Source organism: Arvicola amphibius, chromosome 18, assembly GCF_903992535.2.
Source record: "Arvicola amphibius chromosome 18, mArvAmp1.2, whole genome shotgun sequence".
Classification (NCBI taxonomy): domain Eukaryota; kingdom Metazoa; phylum Chordata; class Mammalia; order Rodentia; family Cricetidae; genus Arvicola; species Arvicola amphibius.
This window is the reverse complement of record NC_052064.1, coordinates 847,232-868,188: the sequence shown is the minus strand read 5'-3', so window position 1 is coordinate 868,188 and position 20,957 is coordinate 847,232. Positions and strand designations below refer to the sequence as shown.

At 40.2% G+C, this 20,957-nt stretch overlaps 1 protein-coding gene across 2 annotated transcripts in view; it reads right to left on the bottom strand.

The window, feature by feature from the left end:
- The window catches only part of Cacna2d1 (calcium voltage-gated channel auxiliary subunit alpha2delta 1), a 428,064-nt gene that overhangs the window by 198,272 nt on the left and 208,835 nt on the right, over positions 1–20,957 (bottom strand). For both annotated transcript variants that reach the window (XM_038315276.1, XM_038315275.1), the window contains exon 4: positions 8,859–8,918. In XM_038315276.1, the coding sequence (XP_038171204.1) occupies positions 8,859–8,918 (60 nt within the window). The remainder of the gene's footprint in view (positions 1–8,858; positions 8,919–20,957) is intronic.

The window sequence follows — 20,957 nt, the reverse complement described above, 5'->3', positions numbered from 1 at the left end:
AGGCCAGATAGTCTACATCGTGAGTTCCAGGACAGCCAGAGCTATGTGAAGAGAACTTGTCTCAAAGAACCAGAAAAAAGGGAAACTAAAAACAGCTACAGTATTTACTTGAGAGACAGGAAAGCATCCATTCATCAGACTATATAAGATGGTCTATATAAACTATATAAAGTTCATGAATGAACTTTAAAATGGTCCATTTCTGCCGTGGACAGTAATTCACCACCTAAGAGTTCTACACACCGTGATCATATGCCATGGACTCCAGTATTACATGCACACTCTCAAGAAAGTGTAGGTGCGTACTCAGACTATTACACAGTTGTTTCTCAACTTCTTAAAGTAAGCATGACATCTCTAAAATGTCTCTGCTCAGAAATATCTTTTGGGGTTGATTTCTGGCTGCTCTGTCTACTAAGCATCAATTGGATAGTTTCTATCCGCTCTTCAGTGTTCTGGACAGTCTGCTTCCACCGAACACAATTCACTAAGTCCTCAGCTATAAGCAATCACTCTCTTGGGCAGGACTCGATGTCCGAGAGTCCTACTGGAACCACACCCCAGAGCCCACACCAAACTGAATGCCAACTTCAAAGCTTCAAATTTCCAGTACCTTAAACCCTTCAGGGAGAAAAGGTTTCAGGCCATGTATTTAACTCCTGGACCAGCCTCTGTTCCCACAGCAGTCTTAGCAAGGCCATTAACATATCTCTAATTCCATTAAATTGAATCCATTCCAGCATCTAATGTTATTTATTCTCAATACAAGATTATCTCTGGGAATAGAGTTAGTGCTCCAGAACTCGGGCCATAAAGAGCTCCAGGAAAAAGAAGTGTGTGCTCCCTGATGTTCTGGATTGTGATGGAGATGATGCTCCTGCACTGCAATCATCCAAGTCTCCCAAAGTACTATACATGTACATAAGCTAATTTATAAGAATATTTGGAAGCTGCAGATAAAGAAAGCAAGAAGGCCTTCAATGGGCAGCCTAAACATAATAATGAAGGGTAGGAGCTGACAAACTTTCAGCAATCTTTCGGATGCATTCACTTATTAAAATTCACATGATCGTTTCCTAAGGGAATGAAGTATATCCCCAGGACCACAAAGGACAAGGGAAGGATGAGACTGGAGTGAGAAATAAAGGTAAAATAAAGACCTCATTAAAGTTGGTTGTGATCCACCATGTGGTTGCTGGGAATTGAACTCAGGACCTTTGGAAGAGCAGGCAATGCTCTTAACTGCTGAGCCATCTCTCCAGCCAAGCCACGTTTTCTCGTGGAAAGAGGGTTTAAATTGATAACAAAGGAGTCATTTTCTTTAGGTTCTTTGTGACACAGACATTAAGTACAGGCCTGCAAGCCCTGTCCACTGAATAGTTAGAGTTGGGAACAGTGCCATTCAGTTCATGTCTGCATAGTGTCCACACTGTCTCCACCTTAAAGAAACATCAACAAGCCAAGTGGCAGCATCATGAGTGAAAATTGGCAGGTACTCCACAGGAGGGTGAATTCCCAGCAAGGAACAGTGCCAACCTGCTTGAGAGCATCATGGAGTTATAAGAAATATTCTCTATGGGAGACAAATGGTGGTCATAGATGCAGAAGGGCAATGACTGAACATGTCACAAGGACACAATTGTATTGACGAGCACAGCAGAGGTGAGATCATAAGGGAATAGATATTTCTAGAGAATATTGTTTTTTCAAGACTGCAGGGCAAGTTAGTGTCAGACCCCAAATTTTAAGTAGATTTGCATAATGCTAAGCCCAGTGCTTTATAGCTGGACCGCAGCTGTGAGTAAGCCTATTCCAGCATATAAAAGTGCAGTTCAAACAAATTTTCATCATCTCTTCAGTAATAGGGACAGTGAGGTTCACAAGTAAAAACAGGTGTCCTAAACAAGCTATTGCTTTTTCATAACAATGCACGCAGGCTACTATATGCCATGCGTCACACTAGATGGTCTTCATGTTACATTAGGCAACCTTCTCATCCCAGGAAGTTTGCACCATAGTGGTAAAAAAAATGAAATGGAGAAAGAGTATGAATTGAAACATATGCGGGCATTAGAAAACATAAAAAACAGCAAATCTAATCTTGGTCAAGAAAAGCCATAAGGAAATGGCACAGGTGAGCAAAGGTAAAGGAGTGAAGGAGTTCATATCCTTCAGGAGAACATCAATGATTACTCAGATGTACATGTCAATGGTTGTAGCCGTTAGGCTGACTGGCAGTAAAATAGCAAATTTGCAATGTCTTCTGTAGGCCAGATCACAAAGCACAAAGTACACCCTACACCCTGATTATAATTACTGATGACTATAATTACTGAGTCTCGTGTGTGTGTGTGTGTGTGTGTGTGTGTGTGTGTGTGTGTGTATGTTTGCAACTATGCAGGTGCAGGTATGTGTGTGTATGTGTATGTATGTGTGTGTGTGTATGTGTGTATGTATGTATGTATGTATGTTTGCAACTATGCAGGTGCAGGTATGTGTGTGTGCATGCGGGTGTGCGCGCACACTGCTACTCATGTGGCCATGCCTGTGATATCCAAAGCTACAATTGAGAGTATTACTTAATTACTCTCTCTCCTTATTCATCGAGGCAAGGCATCGCAGGCAAACCCAGACCCTGCTTGTAGGGTTAGTCTAGCTCCCCTTTGCCCTGAGGAATCTTCGCTTCAGCCTTCTGAAGTCTGGGAAGACAAAGAGCTGCTGCACCTGCCTGGCATTTCCCGAGTGTGTAAATCTGCATGCAGGTCGTCATGTTTGCATGGCAAAGAGTATATCATTGACTCATATCTCTAACCTCTTGATGAAGGCTTTGAAACAAGAAAGTGAAATGGAGATTTCTAAGGACATTTTTCTGACTATGAATTATATGTAATTTGTAGTCATTTATAATGTTCATACAAGTTCCTCATCTTTTTCTCTTTAGTCCTAAATTAATATAGTAAATCTTCAATTTAACACGAACAAGTAGTTTATATAAATTAAGAAAATGTAGTTTACACTGCAGAACTTAAACATATGTCTTAATGATTCTTTTTTGACAGCCTCAATTTGGCACTAGCTGGTCGAAGTAATTGACTCCTTAAACGTCAATACGGATGATTCTGGGCACTCCCTGTAGCTAGAATTTTTAGACACTGGCAGCAATTTCAGAAATTTCAGGAACTGACTACACTCCATCGATCTCAATCTGTGAACTCTGAGGCAGCAGAATGACTGTGAGTAACAGGCAGACCAATCTGGTCTTGTCCTCAGTGAGGAACAGCTCTCTGACTTCTCCCTCACTTGTAGAGACAACAGCCAGGGAAAGGAAGCATTGTACATAGCTTCTAGAATATCGGCATTTTTATTACTTTCGCACATGCTGTGATAGTGTCTTACTGAGGGCCACAGGCTAGTCAACATGCAATGTTCTAACAGGCTTTAATTGAAATAATAAAATGTGAGGTCAGAGCGGACACCCAAAAATGTTATGAAGAGTAAAAGCAATAATTGTCAGGCCAAATAACAAGGAGTTAAGCATAGTGCTTTCCCTTTTCAATATAAAAATCAGGATTTGAGCTATTACCCAGATTAAGCAGGAGTGTAAAAATCCACTGTTGTTACAAAGTCGTTTGGTGTGCTCTATATTCGTCCTGAGCACATATGTGTAGATAAAAGCATCAAAAGTTAGTTCAATTCTTTTTAACTGAAGAGTTTCCTTTCCCAATATTAGGGGAAATTAATTTTGAACTGTGACTCTTTTAAATATTTTTTTATGATGAGGGACAATCCTTCAGGAGCGTCAAAATAATGGTAATTTTAATAGTTTTTGTATATATCAGTACTGCTACTTGTAATGTACACAAGTGAACCAACCAGAGGCAGAAACTAAGAATGACAAAATTCAATCACAGGTTGGAATGAATTTGATACTTCATCAAGTTCCTTTATTCACTTCTGAAGACAGCAAAGCCATCCTCCAATTTTCACTCACAAAAATGAGTCCTTTCCTACCCAGTGTGCAGAACACTGTTTGTCTTTAGGCATTAAAATCAAAATAAGCACAGTCTGTTTTCTCATCACACAAAATATTTGTGCTTTGGTTAACAAAGACGATGCTTCTCCATGAGATGAAGAGGGATAGATGAAATAATACAGAATCCCTGTGCCTATGAATTTTACTCACACAAATACAAAATTTTGAATGCCATTATGTTAAAAGAACATTCCAGTATATGACATGGCAAAATGATTTTGACAATTACAGAATGAAAGTTATTCTGAAGTACTAAATTAGCCTGATTGACTCAATCACATTCCACTTCCACCACAACGTTCTTCCTCTTGTAATTTATTTTCCCCATGCAGTAGAGGCTAAAGGGCTTCTGTGAATGTTTTATTTACTGACCAATTTGTGGGCATCTCCACTCAGCCTACCCAGTAACCAGCCAGCACTAATACGGCACACATAAAGATCCCAGTTATTAAAATACAAATTAGGCACCCCTTCTGTTTATACATGTGTAAGTACAATTAATATCTCAGGCCTAGTTAGAAACAAAATTGCTTTAGCTAACCAGCCATTTCAAGGCAATCAAATGAGATTTTGGATGCAATTGGAGAAGATTGGTTTGGTGCAAATAATAGAAACTCTATCATGCGGAACAATTAGTTTACCAAGCTCTAGTCCCCCTCCACCCACCTGCCCCTAATCAAATCATCTGTCCCTCTTAAGTGACTGACATGACACGCTTCTGTTAGCACCCATACTTCACGGAGACCTGAACAGCAGCTGGTGGATGTGACTTACTTACAAATATTGGGTTGAACTTTTCAATGCATGACCACATCAATTTTAATCTATTTAGCGTGTAAGTCCTCTGTTCCCTCCCATGTTATTAGCGCCACGTGTCACGCAGCGGAGCTTCTGGCCCGTTGTTCCCTTGCTTGTATGTTCCTGTGGGAACTAACTGGAGCTGAGGGAAGAGTGTGAATTACATGAGCCCCTTCTCGCTGCCAGCAGTTAGGGCTTCGCCTTTTGTTCTCGCTGTTTATGGGATTTTTCTATTTTACACAGCGGGGAATGCTAATCAACTTTTGCCTGAGCTATATTAATGAAACATGCCAACATACACTTGAGGGAAGAAGCAGAATATTATATTTCTTTTTGAAATGTTAATGCGGCTTTTAGGAAACTCTTCCTGCCTTCGAAATTACCTGAGTGCTAAATTATTAAAGAGCCATCGCACTGGTGAAAGGAGCCAAATACCTGAACTGAGAAAAGGATTCTAAGATGTAGAAGGAGGGCCTTTCAGAATGAGGTGTTTAATTTCAAATTAAACATTTTCAAATGTTTGCTTAAAAAATGGCAACTGTTTGGAGTGCTTTATCAAAACAGAAGGCTAATGTTGGTCATGTGCAATTCTTATTCTGGATCTAGAGGATTAATTTAGATAAGTGTATTTATGAATTAAAGCACTGTCTACTTTGTCAGAAAAAAAATGGAAGAAAAGTGTTCGATTTTACTACTTTCTGATCATTTGAATCTAAAGATTTAGTAAGTCTAATCAGGTTCTATTCTCCAGGCATGAAACTTCTCACAGTTTCAACCATTCTAGCACACCATGGCCTCCCAAGGAGGAGAGTGGCCAGGGACACTTGATAACATGGAAGCCATGGAGGACACCAAGTCTCCAGCACACAAAGGTTGGCAGATAGGTACCCTGTGAGCAGCGGGCACGACGTGTGTGCAGGAAAAACAGTGGACAAAGCTCTGAGCTGCTTTCCTCCAAGAGTCTCTTTCAAGGGTAATACGGTATGTTAACGGGTCCTGAGCACACTGTAGTTTAACGGGAACTTAGGAACAGAGCTGGCTCCCACACAGTGAATACTATTCGATAGGAACATTTAATACTAAGGTAAGTGACTCGCTTCTAGCCATATAAACATTAGGAATGGCTTTTGCATCGCTGTGGACACATCTGTTATCCTGAATGAATTTTTTTTTTTTTTTTGGTTTTTCAAGACAGGGTTTCTCTGTGGCTTTGGAGCCTGTCCTGGAACTAGCTCTTGTATACCAGGCTGGTCTCGAACTCACAGAGATCCACCTGCCTCTGCCTCCCAAGTGCTGGGATTAAAAGCGTGTGCCACCATCACCCGGCCCTGAATGAAATTTCTAAGAGCGCTGTTTCATAGACATGGGCATTAATGGTACATAATAGATGCAACAATTCCACGTACAAAGAAAAACTTGACATGTCCCAAATAGGAGCATGAAATTGTCAACGACTCATCACTGAGCTGGTGTTATGTTGGAAATGAGTAAAGTAAGCAAAACGGTAGAGTGCCTTCCAGCTGATGGCACTATCGATGTACTAAATACGCAAACGCTAACACTCTGAGTGTTGTCTTTCATGATCACCTACCACTTTTGTAAAAAGGAAAAGGAAGGGGTTGCTGAATGATGGCTTAGTATGAATGAGCCCAGCATTCAACAATTTACAAAGTATCTGGTGAAAAGATCTGCTGTCTAGAGAGACACAGCTACTATTTAAATATGTTAACAATGATAAAAAAGGAATTAGTTTAAGTCTATGTCAACTTGCTATTTTTTAACAATGACCAAAAACACCAAATGATTTAATGAAACAGTGACATTTTTTTAAAGAGAAAAAGTGATTTCTATATTACAGAGAGACACTGTGAGACACTGATAAATCTTGGTGTTCTGTTAATTACTGAAGATTCAAACTCAATCAACAGCAACTGCAGCATACTAATACCACACCAATTGGGCCTAGTTTATGTTCATAATATGTCACATGCCACCTTTAAATGGGGGGGCAGGAAGACCTGTCATCCACATAAATCACTAAAGCTGGGTTTTGGGGTTTCCTGCCTCTAAGCTATATTCAAGAAACACAATTTTAAGGTCATTTCCCGCATCTCAAAGGCACTAACTGCCTTCCAACCCCCTCACTCCAAAAGCTCATGGTCCTCACTGCTATAGGTGCTTATGATTTTTACTCGTTCGACAATTTCTTTTCATATATTACAGGCAGGCGACAAATTGACCTTCAGTAGTCTAACCGTGACAAACAGCTGTAGGTAAATCCAATATCTAATAAGATAGAGCTACTCAGTCAATATGATCAATTCCCTGAGAAAATCAAATTAAGATGGCAGTCAAACAGAATCACTACTGGTGTGAGACCAATTAGGAGACAAAGAAGAAGGATCAGAAGTATCAAGCCAGGAAGTTCATAAAAAAAAAATTCATTAGTTATTTAGACTAGTTTCCCCTCTGTATGTATGTATGGTATGTATGTATGTATGTTTGTATATATGTATGTATGCAAGCAAAATAACAAACACAAAACAGTCACGCTATTTCCCACACCTATTGCTGTACAAGTTTCTCAACTTTAAATGTGACACATTTTAGAATAAGATCTCAGAGAGTATCATTAGCTGGCACTCATACTTCTGTCCATTTTGAAATAGCATCTACGGGTTGGGGGAAGACTGCGTGCCAAAAAGGAGTTGTCTGGAGTTTATCAGTCATCAGAGACTGAAAACATCTCCATTATAAATATAGGCATCGACTATGCTACAGAAGAACTTCAACTGACTGACATTTCGGGATTGGCCACTTCCGTTGGCTACCACAGTGGATGGGTAGTGAGTTCATCACTACAAGAATGTAATTAACCCAGTATCCCAGAGAACAAAAACAAGTTTATCAAATAATAAGGAAAACATGAAATCCAATGCCAGCTGGCGTGTCCAAAGTAGTTCACAGTAAATTGGGAAAGGGTCCAGCAACACTCAAATAAATCAAACGGTAAGCACGCTTCGCTTATTTCTTCAGTTATTTCACCCAGAAAGACAATTAAAAATGCATGTTTTTGGTCAGAATCCAATCACATTGTCAGACCTATAGGAGAAGGGTCTGGGGCAAGGAGGACCCTTCTCTCGAGTGGAGTCTCCTATCCTCTCCTGGGAACAGAGGGGTGTCTTAATTATATATTTTTTATTTTGGCCCTTAATGATGGCCTGCGATGAGGGCTCTTGTCTTAGGTCGAATGGGGACCAGGTTTTTCTCCCCATTACCCGTCATAGGGTTCCCAGGGCCCTGTCTTAGGTTGGGGTCGCTGCCTTCCTTAATAAAAGGAAGGGGGATTTGTCAGGGACCATTTTCCTAAAGGATAGATTTGTCAGGGACCATCGTCCTTACAGGGATAGCAGAGGTCATTGCCCTAAGGATGTTTACGGAGAACCCACCCCTCATCCCAACTATATTGAGAACATTCTGTTAACTAACGGAACCCACCCCTTACTCCAATGCTAATGAATCACATACTTCGGCTTACACCAGGTGCTGGCTGATGACCTTCAGTTACCCCGGCAGAGTTCCTGCCTACCCCTACCTCCAACCCATTCAAGGGGTATATAAGCTGTAACTTTCACCCCAATAAACAGAGACCTTGACAATAGAAAAAAATGCATTTTTTTTAAAAAAAAACAGTTCAATGCAACTTTGTTTTCAAAACAATGGTGAAGATTATTCAGGGTATGATTCAATGCTGCTTTAATATATTTTCAAATGTCTTGAAGAATGTGAGAAACTTTTCTGTATTTTTCTCTCTTTTCTTGTACATAAACATGACCATGAATATTCTCACTGATTTAATTGGTCCTTGTCACTCAAAAAAAGAATAGACTTTGGGAATTTGGGATCAAATTCTTATAACACTGTAAAATTTCATCACTGATTATATTGAAATGTGACCAAAACTATGGAAACAAAAGTACTGATCAACTTAAATGAATTGATTATATTAAAAAAAAGATGTTCTTACTGCAAAATCCTCCCTCCACTGGTGGGCAGCTTGGACCTTCTCAGCTTCCATAGCCAGGCGCTGAAAAAGAAATTGTAAATCTTAGACACATGTGACCATAACCACAGGAACAGGGAATTACAACATAATACATTACCCATGAGCTTTGATGTTATAATTAATTATGGGCATGTAAAGCAACAAACAGTACTTACTTATGATTTGTAAGTCCTAAATCAGTTAGCAATCTAACCTACTAAGGCTGATGCCACAGCAATGACTTGTCTACTCTTCTTGAAAACCACTGAATTAACCTATCTCGCTTGTTTTCATCAGGGGTGGCTTCCATCGAGGACTTATATTTCAATTCTTCTGTAAAAAAAGTTTTAATGAAATGAAGGCAGTACAGTGATTGGAGTATAATCCTGTTCTTAAAACACTACCAAATATTTCAGTCAGTATCTTCCAAGAATGATGTTGAGACATTGATGAATATATGGTAACCAAATAGGCACACTGATAAGAACATGTTTGGAATTTCCTGTTTGCTGAGTGTATGCTTAGATGTTTCACAGATTATTTGAAAGACTGTAAACTCAGAGTGCACACATATGGAAATGCATTCATTTTGAACCCTGAGCATGATAAAGTATGGGGGGCGTGTAAGGCTGTTTTATTTCCCTTGGGTACTTTTAAGTTGAAATATCGGGGCAGAAATAGCACAAAGTTAAGAGCAAACACAATAAATACAAATGTATTAAATTCACTTCTTAAGAGACAAATAGCAGGTTAGAATTTAGGCGAATACAAGCCATCCATTGATTTTTTCAGTCTCCAAGAAATATTCTCTGGTGGCTGCTCTCCCAGTGAGTCAAGTCTACATGAACTAATGGAAGGATTCCCTGGGCCATTCTTGATATTAACATGCTAGTTTTTGTCCTTTAAATTGAATACTATAATCTGTCCAGTTTCTAAGCTATTACATAGGTATTACCAATGAATATATAATAATATAATAAAATAACAACTCCTTTGATCTTTGATTTCCTTTGTATGCATCTGGAATGTGGGTGCCTGCATGCACGCGCACACACACACAAACACACACTAAATATAGATTTATATAAAGTAAAGGACATTTGTTGTGAGAACCTGAAAATTTTTAGAAGCCTAAAGACAGCAAGGCAAATGTATAAAAATGACACATATTTTCAAGAGTTGACATACAAAAATTGCTAAATTTTAGTTTCTCTTGAAATATAAAATTAGGAACTAATGAAAAATATACTGTTCTTACGCCTTTCTTCATAAAGAAATAAATGAAACTTTAATCAAATTTCATAAAAGTTCCAAATCCTGACTTTGTAGATAGTCTAGGTTAGAGCTAGCACACACACTAACTGCTTTTCCCTTTGATGAAAGACCGGAAGGTCATTACTTAAAGAAATCAACGTGCCTTCTAGACACTGCAAGCCTCTAATTAACTTCCATTCCAGTCAAGTGACATTTTAAAGCCAATAATCTACCACTGAATGCCATAGGGAAACTGCACTAAGAGTAATAAAATCCCTATCTAATAAAGTGTGAATATGGTATTTTCAGCCAATCTCCATCTATACAGGTGTATATGTAGGTATGCCCTATATCAACAGTTTGTTTCCAGAGAAAGCAAACGCAATTATGGAATGGGTGGCATAGGCTATCATGTGGCTGCTTAGGTAGAAACAGTCTTAAAAGACACTGGGGAGGAACCCCTCCTTCATAATAAGCAGCTTGTGAAAACAGGAAGTAAAACGCTAGAACTCCAATAAACAGGCCAAAAGAAAGGAAACAGAATCTTATCTCTGGCCTTGAGTGGAGACGTGACGTTCAGAACTAGCTAGAAGTCCCAGGCTTGCCCAACCTTTTAATATTATGATGCCATGTGATAATCTACAATATTTATGTGCAAGAATCACCCGATTCAGCTACAGAAAAGAAAAATAACTTGTACAATAAAGTTTCCTAATATTATAAGTAACTTGATGATTCTGCAGAAGGATGGGTAGACCTGTTGGTTACTTCATCATTGCCATCTACCCAAAGGCTTTCTAGTAAAGAGCCAGGACACACCATCATCACCTCCCACTACAGTCTATCCAAGGGGCCTGATAATCACTTGGACAGGAAATAGTATAATAGAGAACTCTGAAAGGTTGAGGCAGGAGAATTGCTGCGAGACAGCCATGATGGACTATATAGGGAGATCCTGTCTTAAAAGAAAAAGAAACCTAGAGACAATGTAAAGCCTGCCTAAAAGGTAGGCTGACACAGTGGCCTCTCTTAGCCACCTCAGCCCCTGAGAGTGTGCCATTATAGTAATGATATACCGACCTTCTACTCTATGCCCCGAGTACCGTGTGGGTTGTTTTTGTTTTTGTTTTCATGGAGATCACAAGGACTGGAGTGGAGGGGAAGCAAGCAGACATGAAGCCCATATTGAACACTAAAACACATCTGGCCCTTATGAGCCGCTGAAGGAGGAAAGCGCCCCTGGTCTCCAGTCTCTTGACTCCAGTGTCTCCTCTTTAGCTCCACCTGTTAACTTCTGAGCTGACGCTGAATTCCCCATACCCAGAGCCGATTGACTGATAAACAGCTCTGTGACATAAATTCAAACAATGTCCAAACAATGGGGATGCAGAACAGACTTCATCCAAACTGGGTTGTTTCACAGTGGGAAGTCCAGGCCACTTGCTAGCACAGCAGTGACATCTTTCTAAGCGTCAGCTTGCTCTCTTCAAGCCAGGATGCTCCTTTCCTGAGGATGACTTTGCAGACACAGAAGTGAGGCGGCTAAAGAAGAACTGGACCTCTCTTTGACCAATTCGTTCTTTACTTAAACCCAAAGTGCACGTCAGTTCCTGGAAATGAAAGTGGAGTCACTGGACCCCTTTACCTGCCTTCTCCCCAATGGGGCCACACTGAACAAATCACTCTCCCCTGTCTGCTTTCACTACCAACCGTTATCACCTCTTTAACTGGCAAGATGGATATGGGATGCTGGACCTCCTCTGTTGGGGTTGCCTGAGTCTGTTGTTTGGCTCTAAAACTTCCAATTCCAACACCTATGAAGAAAAGTGAAGCTCAGGTCTGCTTATATTCTGACAAAGCCCAGAGGGTCATTACTATAGTGGCACACTCTCAGGGCATGAGGTGGCTAAGAGAGGCCGCTGTGTCAGCCTAACACCTTAGGCAGGCTTTACACTGTCTCTGGATTTTTTTTCTTTTGAAACAGGATCTCCCTATATAGTCCATCGTGGCTCTCTCACAGCAATCCTCCTGCCTCAGGAGGCATTAAATGACTTCATTTTTAAAATGTATGTGAAAATCGTGTGCATATATATATATATGTATGTATATATATGTATGTATGTATATCTTGAGAGATGTATTTAAAATTCACATATCTCTACATCCATTGGAATTTTAGATTGCATCTTTAAAATAATAGTAATAAGACCACCTTAAAGATGACTTTCACAGACTCAGTTTTAACACAGCAGAGCAGACTGGCCACTGAAGCTTCAGTCTCTGAAGCTTAAGCCAATGCCAGTTTTTAGTTTCCCAAGTCATATCATTAGCCATCACAGTGTATATGAAGACACTGTAGGATCAACTCTAAGACAATGACAGAAATGTTTGCTTTGGGGTTAAATGGAAACAAGTTTGGGCACTGTCTTTACACAGGCATCCCTTCAAAGGCAGATGGAGTGTTACTATCAGTAAAGAAGCTTTTGATATGCCATGGTCTGCAGGGACTAGAACAAACTCAAACCCCACAGACAGGAAAGAGCTTATCAGATGAGAGAAAGGCCAGCTCCCTTGGAGGTCTATTCAACCTTGACCTTCTCACTGCACCCTATCTGCTCCTTTGATGCTGGCATTGAATTCTGACAGGTGACGTGAAAGTCAAATAGAAAAGCGGATGTATATTGAAAAGGGTCATTCCTATCATTCTCATCAGTGCTATTCAGATTTAGCTCCTCTTACAAACACAGTATTTTCTAAACATCTAGGTTTTCTGCTTCCTACCCTATGAATTAATTTTAGGCTCATTTTTTTTTATTTTTAAGTTTTGAGAACAATCAAACAATCATACGGATTTTTAAGAGCTTTGAAAGCAAACTCATAGGCACCACAGGGCTATTCTATTCTGTCAAGACCCCAAAGCAAGCCAACATTCAGATTTAAATACGAAGCACTGTCTTAGAGAGTGCATTCAAACAAATTCTAAAACCATGCTTTTGGACAATCTAGATCAGAATTTTTTCCTCCAATAAAGGACAATGGATATAAACAACAGACTAATTCAAGCAAAATATGCATTTTCAATGATTGTGATTTATGTCCAAACAGTTAATACCCAATAAGGAATGGCAATTGCTGTACTGTGCCTGTATTGACAATCTAATTATCACTGTAATGAGTTCTACTAATTTTCATTAAAAGGTTCTTAGGGGATCTGGATACACATTTGGATGAGCCAACAATACCTTTTGAAAATAGCAAATTAAGGTGAATGCATGCTTCCACATTCTGAAGAAAAGAGTACAGGCTTCTGAGGGAGGTGGAGCGGTGTGGAATTTAATCTGATTGTTGTGCAATTTAATCATGAATTTAATGGTCTTCATCATCTAGATGCTTATGTATTTTGTGTATATTTGTGTTTATGTATGTGTATAGATGTGTGTGGACCTGTGTAGACATCTCTAGAGGTTTCTTTCCATTTTAACATCACCAGTGCAACTCCATCAAAAAGATTATGTTAGAACTATAATCACCGAAGGCCAGTTAAATGTGTAAATATGAATAAAGTGAATGCAAAGCACTCAGTGATGCCAAAACTCGTTTCTTCCTGCAGAAAGGCTCACATCTCCAGAAACAGGTTTAAACAGTAGTAGCTATTTGAATTAAAAAGCACCAATTCCTTATTGGAGTAATCAAAAGACCAAGGGAAGCCTGGCATCTCTGCATGCACACAGATAGGGCATTGTCCTAATGCTAAAGTCACCTTGGACCCCAATAGGGCATTTTCCTACACTGCAGCCACCTTGAATTCCAATAGGGCATTGTCCTAATGCTGAAGTCACCTTGGACCCCAATAGGGCATTTTCCTACACTGCAGCCACCTTGGATTCCAATAGGGCATTGTCCTAATGCTGAAGTCACCTTGGAGTCCAGGGAGAACAAAACTTCTCAGGCCTTCCCCTGGAGCAGTGTCAGTGTTGGGGGCTTTGGACAGGTGCAACAAGCAAGACATTTTATCCAGACAAAAGGCTTTTATTAAGCTGTGGGTGTCCAAAATAGTCTCCCCTACAACAAATGAGAACAATGAGCAGGCTTAATCAATATGTGATCCATGTTCCCTAACTGGGTTATACAACAGGGGTCACTCCTCCTCAGGGTGGGGATGTGGGGGTTGGTTAATTTGCGGACCAAGCAAAGTGAGCATAGCAGGATCCAGCAGAAGGGTGGGGTGGACGGAGTGAGCTGCTCATGGCACCTGCTAAGGGCCTGGTTATCTGGAAGACCAGGCTTCTCTAACAGCAGAAGAGATCATCCTGTAGAAGGGGGTTTACATACTGTTTAAAACGTATTTATAAACATTGCTACAAATGTTCCATTGAACAGAGAGAACCATCTGGAATAATGGACAAGAGGTTACAGAGTTATAAAATGTGATCAGCGGCCGGGCAGTGGTGGTGCATGCCTTTAATCCCAGCACTCGGGAGGCAGAGGCAGGCGGATCTCTGAGTTCGAGGCCAGCCTGGTCTACAAGAGCTAGTTCCAGGACAGGCTCTAGAAATTACAGGGAAACCCTGTCTCGAAAAAACCAAAAAAAAAAAAAAAAATGTGATCAGCGTAACCAAATTAATTACTATCAGTATATTTCACAATTTGACAAGGAAGCTGTGGCAACCAGGTGAATGGGTCTATATCCTGATTGGAAGGAAATGTATCCCAAGAAACAATCTGAGCACAAAATAATGTGTACTTCCACAAGTCAGTGTGGGGGATCTTAGGAGAAGGCTATGAGCTGGAGTGTATCCTGAACATTATACAGACATCCTTATTCATAATATTTACAAAAATAAAATTTAAAAGTTATTTTATGTGTGTGCTTGATTTTAAAAACAGTAAGCATATTTTTGTGAAGTTAATGTCTATAACATACAGTATATAACATGTACATACAAAATATAATCCCTTCCAGTAGAAACATATGTTCTATATATGTACTGTGGCATATATAGCACACACACACACACCCTGGAGTCACTATTTGACAGATGCTTTCTGAATATCTACACTATACATGTCTTGTCAATGTTTTTCAGTTAGAAACACACATAAGTTTTTGTACTATGTTGTATATAGCACACACACACTCACACACACCTTGGGGTCAGTATCTGACAGATGCTTTCTGAATGTTTACACTATTCATGCCTTATCTATGTTTTTTAGTTAAATTCCCATGTAAATCACAACTTTACCACAAATTTGAATTCCTCAGCTGAAATTAAGAAAGGGTTTTGGCAGGATAAGTGTGCTACACACAGCAAGCTATATCACAGGCATTCTTACTTGGAGATATATATATATATAATATATATATTTTATACCTTTTATATATATTATATATATATGTATATATATATATATATATATATATATATATATATATATATATTATGTGTGTGTGTGTGTGTGTGTGTGTGTGTGTGTGTGTGTTTGGCTGTGGGCCAGAATGCAAATATTCAACTACAAAGAAACCAATTGTCTGAAACTTACTGTACAGAGTTCATCATTCCTGTCTCTCCTTGGGTTCCAGTACTTTAAGAGAGAGATAATATATTCCAGATCACCTGGCATTCACCTTGAGCCTCTTCTCTGAGCTGGGCAATGACTGAACTCCCACAAGGCAGTGACCTGCATCTGTGGCTCACATTGTTTGGTTTTATGTGTTTGAAAAGATGTTGGTCTAATCTGATACTTGATACTCCTGATTGTTTTCTCCCTGTGGGCTTTATACTGGTTGAATGCCAAAGAGGATCACATCAGTTTCCCCAGGAAATGGTTTCTCCTAGGAGGAAACAATCATCCTTCCAAATGGAGGTTTAGACAGAACAAAGCAAGTCACTAAGGCCATGTGTGTGAGATCTGCTTTGCTGCAGTGGCCTGGAGCTGCCGATAGCGCTTCAGACAGCCAAGCTGCAGCCAGCTCGGACACAGTTCAGCATCAAGACCTAAGTGTTCATTACATCTTCACCATCAGAATGCAGAAGGAATCTCATTTGCAAATGCAGACAATGCAATCCCTTAAGAAATCATCTTTTTTTTTTCACAGGCATTGTGCAAGCTGAATGGTCTCAAACTGCCACTTGACCAAAGACATCCTCGGTGGCTCTGTTCTGCTGTGCCTTCTCAACCCAAACCTTACAGCTAGAGCTAAGGCCCATTTCTATGCTTTATTTACACCAGGTTAAAATAAACTTTTCAGGCTTTTCGCTTTTGTTTAATGGCATAAAATATAATGACAGAATTCTTAGTTTTCAATTTCCCATTTTTTTTAAAATCAGGGAAATTCCAAGACCTAAAAGGCATGTTGATAAAAAGCAATCCAACATAAGTTTAGGAAAGTAATCTCCAATACTGAGAAATTCTCCTGGCCTCTGGAAAGCAGCAGTCTAACTGCTCAAGTGTTCAAGAGAAAGAACAGATTATAAAACTCTTTAGAGGGCTTCTTTTAAAATTAAAACTTGAAGGTATGGACTAAATAGAGATAAAAAATGTGGACAGTTTAGCTGTCTGTGTAAACTCAAATATCTTAGTACATCTGTAACTACTTAAAGGGAATGCAGAAACAATTATCAACATAATAAAATGTTATTATTGATTGGTTTAAGCCAAACCACAAAGGCATCTGTACAGGTGAAATGTAAGGATGCATAAGAAATCATTTAACAATTTCCTATTTTTAAAATATCATGTTATACGAAATAAAGATACCAAAATAACTACAGTATTTTTCTTCTATGGTGTACTATCTCAAAAGCCATAATATGTGGAAAACGTGTAGATAAAACTTGCTGAAATTATGCTTGCCACCATTACTTTTCTATTTGTGGTCATGCGAAAAACAAAACTTTGGAACAGGGCTTCTGGATCTTGTTGTAGAGATTTCAGCCTAGATTTGTCATGTTCAGTGAGCGCTTCTGAATTAACCACAAAGCTTCAAGTCTAATCTCAGAGTTGTAATTAGCTCTGAACAATTGGCAGACTCTTAGAAAACAGAAGCCAGGGTAAAGGAGGTTTCATCTGGTGAGAAATGTAGAGCCCCTTTTAGCAGCAGCAAGAAAGCAACGGCTACACAACCAATGATTGACATTACCTTCCTTCAACTCCACACCATACAGTAAGAAAATAAAACACTGATAAACCAAACGACGTTTTCCCACCAGCTGTGTGTCTGGTCATCTGCAGGAATCACTCACTGAACTCTTGTAAATCACCCTGAGCCCCTTGACCAAAGATTCTGAAGCACTCGTGGGTCAAATCTGTCAATCAAGGTCAGTGCGGCACATCTTTTCTTCAGCTCAAGCCTTGAAAGCGCACTTCTAGGGCAACATGTTTAGAGATCATAGGCATTTACTAAAAGCCACTCTTCTAGAAAGGCTAAGCAGAAAACAGTTGAGCTGAAACCAGTTGAATTCATTTCCCTCCATGATGCCACACATCAGGCTGTTTCCTATCTACCCTTAAAATCACTGTGAGTTCCTTCCAAACCAAAAGCAAGCAAGCAAGCAAGCAAGCAAACAAACAAAAAACCACTTTTCCCGTGTCCATACACTTTCCATGTCTTATGCCATGTATGGCAGAAAGCAAACTCACAGCCACTGTGTGTGGACGTGCAGAGAAATCACTTCAAGGCTCCATCAAGACTGATAACTAACTTCACAGAAATGCCATCAGTCACTTTGACACTTTGAAATGCCAGGCATCACTGTGGCCTTATGGCCTCAAAACTTATCTTCCTACATGACAAGCATATTTCCCAATAACTACATCATCATTTAATTCTTTAAAATGCTACGTTAACTCAACGCCACATGAATGTTTAAAAAGCGTGGGATTTCACGGGGCTAGAGCAGATATCGACGCGAGGGCACTTTCTCGGCGAGTCTGTTCCTCAGTCTTGCTGGTAATGGCTCTAAGCTCAACACAGTTCAGGCATAATGTCAAATTATTTATTTAAGGAGACAGTGCAGCCAGAGAAAGCAAACGGCAACTCTCTAGCCAAGAACTAAACCTGCAATATTCATTCCAAAGGCCTTGTGACTTTTCCTTATAAACAGAGTGCTGACAGATGTGTCCTGATGCTGTGAGTGCAGTGCTGGCAACATCTCCTTTCCCTGTGCTGGGCTGACCTGCACTGGAAGTCACTTCAAAAACAATGAAATAGGCAGACGACCAATGAGAAGTTAAATGAATACCTTCTACCTTAATTGTCCATACTATAAAACAAAAATGAAAATCTTGGGCAAACTTCATAGTATTGTAAGGGCTAACTAGAGGTTAATGAAGTCCTCAAACATTTTAAGAAAAACCACACACATTTTGTAGAGAAAACAGCCACCTTAAATATTTACTGAAATAAAGCTATTGAACACGCTGGATGGGAGATCAGAAAGTAAGAAGCCTGCCCAGGGAGCCTGCATGGGACCGACCCAGGCCCTCGGCATGTGTGGGGCAGTTGGGTAGCTGGGTCTCTTGTAAAGCTCCTAGCAATGGGGTCAGGATCTGTCCCTGGCACTTAACTGGCTTCTGGGACCCTGCTCCCCATGATGGGGGACCCTGTCCAGCCTGATGGAGCGTGAGGCGCTTGTCCTGTCCTATGTCACCGTGATGTCCCAGGCTTCGTTCAATCCCATGGGCGGTCTGTCACTGTCTGAATGGAGGCAGAAGAGGAGTGGATGGGGAGGGCGGTATATGGGAGTCAGGGGTGGGGCGGATAGGGGAGCAGGGAGGGGAAATAGTGGTTGGTGTGTAAAATAAATGAAGCTATGTTACTTAAATACAATTTAAAGAAATAAAAGTGAATAACGCCCCTCCACAGACAATGTGCATAGTGTGTTACAAGAAAATGTGTGATCTTAACTGCAGATTCTCACAGCTTCAGGAAAGAAAGAGAGAAAGAAAGAAAGAAAGAAAGAAAGAAAGAAAGAAAGAAAGAAAGAAAGAAAGAAAGAAAGAAAGAGGAAGGAAGGAAGGAAGGAAGGAAGGAAGGAAGGAAGGAAGGAAGGAAGGAAGGAAGGAAACTATTTGTTCTAAAGCTGTTATTCTGAAAACACATATTTTGAAAATAAAGCACACTGCCAACTAGCATATGAAGAAGTCCCTGGCTGCGCTGATGCCCTCTGAGACATGCAGTCACGTCTCAGACGCTGGCTTTGACTTGAGCTGCATCAACCTTGCCTGTGAAAGTTATCTTCACTTAGAACATAGCGAAGCAATAAGGAAAATGATGCCTGATACAGAAGCAAGACACAAAGAACATTATCACAGCATGTTACAACCAAGGGTACGCGGGGATTGTCACAAACAGTATACATAGGGATTGTCACAACCACGTGTACAACAGGGATTGTCACAACCAGTGTACACGGGGACTGTCACAACCAGTGTACAGGGGGGTTGTAATAACCAAAGGTATACAAGGATTGTCGCAACCAGTGTACATGGGGATTGTCACAACCACGTGTACACAGGGATTGTCACAAACAGTATACACGGGGATTGTCACAACCAAGTGTACACAAGGATTGTCACAATCAGTGTACACGGGGACTGTCCCAACCAGTGTACACGGGGACTATCACAACCAGTGTACACAAGGACTGTCATAACCAGTGTACACGGGGATTATCACAACCAGCGTATGTGGGGATTGTCACAACCAGTGTACATGGGGATTGTCACAACCAGTATACACGGGGATTGTCACAACCAAGGGTACACAAGGATTGTCACAACCGGTGTACATGGGGATTGTCATGACCAGTATACATGGGACTGTCACAACCACATGTACACAGGGATTGTCACAACCAGTGTACACAGGGATTGCCACAAGTGTACACGGGGATTGTCACAACCAGTGTACATGGGGATTGTCACAACCAGTGTACACGGGGATTTGTGGATGTTCTAGTGAAGCTCCTGTGCTCTACAAATAACCACCGACATTTCAAACCCTGCATTATCACAAGTAGATTCTCTTCACAAATGTTTATGTGTAAATTTACAAATGTAAGTGTGAAACTGAAGATAAATGAAGGAAAAGTGGTTAACAGAGATGGGAGGTTAAAAGAGCCATCAACTTTATTTTTATATCTATGATGACAGGACCATTAAGACCATTTATTTTCTCATATAATTTTTCTTTCAACACTTTATTATCCACACAGTGTTTGCCATCACATTTCTTCTGAAATAAAGGTTCTAAAACAGTCTCAATTAGTAGCTATCAGCTCCAATGGCAGGACGACTTTACAATCTTTAACTGTCCTTCAATTGCTTTCTGATAGGTATTTAAGACGGTCAGCAAGAGCATATAAAGATAAAGACACAGAAAGGAGCAAAATTGTCAGAAAGTACACCTTCAGCTAGACTGAAGACGATTCTCAAATCGGCTTTCATTTTTAGTTCCAGTTTTGTGTGGAGCTTGGCAGAGAGGAGGCGAGGAAATAGTAAATCACATTCGAAAGTTCAACAGATGGAGGACACGCGCCTCGGCTCCTGAACCTGGGCAGTGCAGCCAGGAAAAGCCACTTCAGAGCCTCTAAAGGAATTACATGAGATTTGAGAAAAACAGTCTCAACTACGTCTCAGCCACCCTTAATATGTTTAATAAGAATGGCCATAGAAGTAAAAAGGGGGTTTAATTTCCAAAGGCTCCCCCCAAAGAAAGACGTGTCTAAGTCCTTGGGCGCTCCCGGGGCTGGGATTGGCTTCAGGTATTTTAAGGGAGGGCTTGTCCTCACGTTGTTTTTCCCTACGCCACACTCACACATT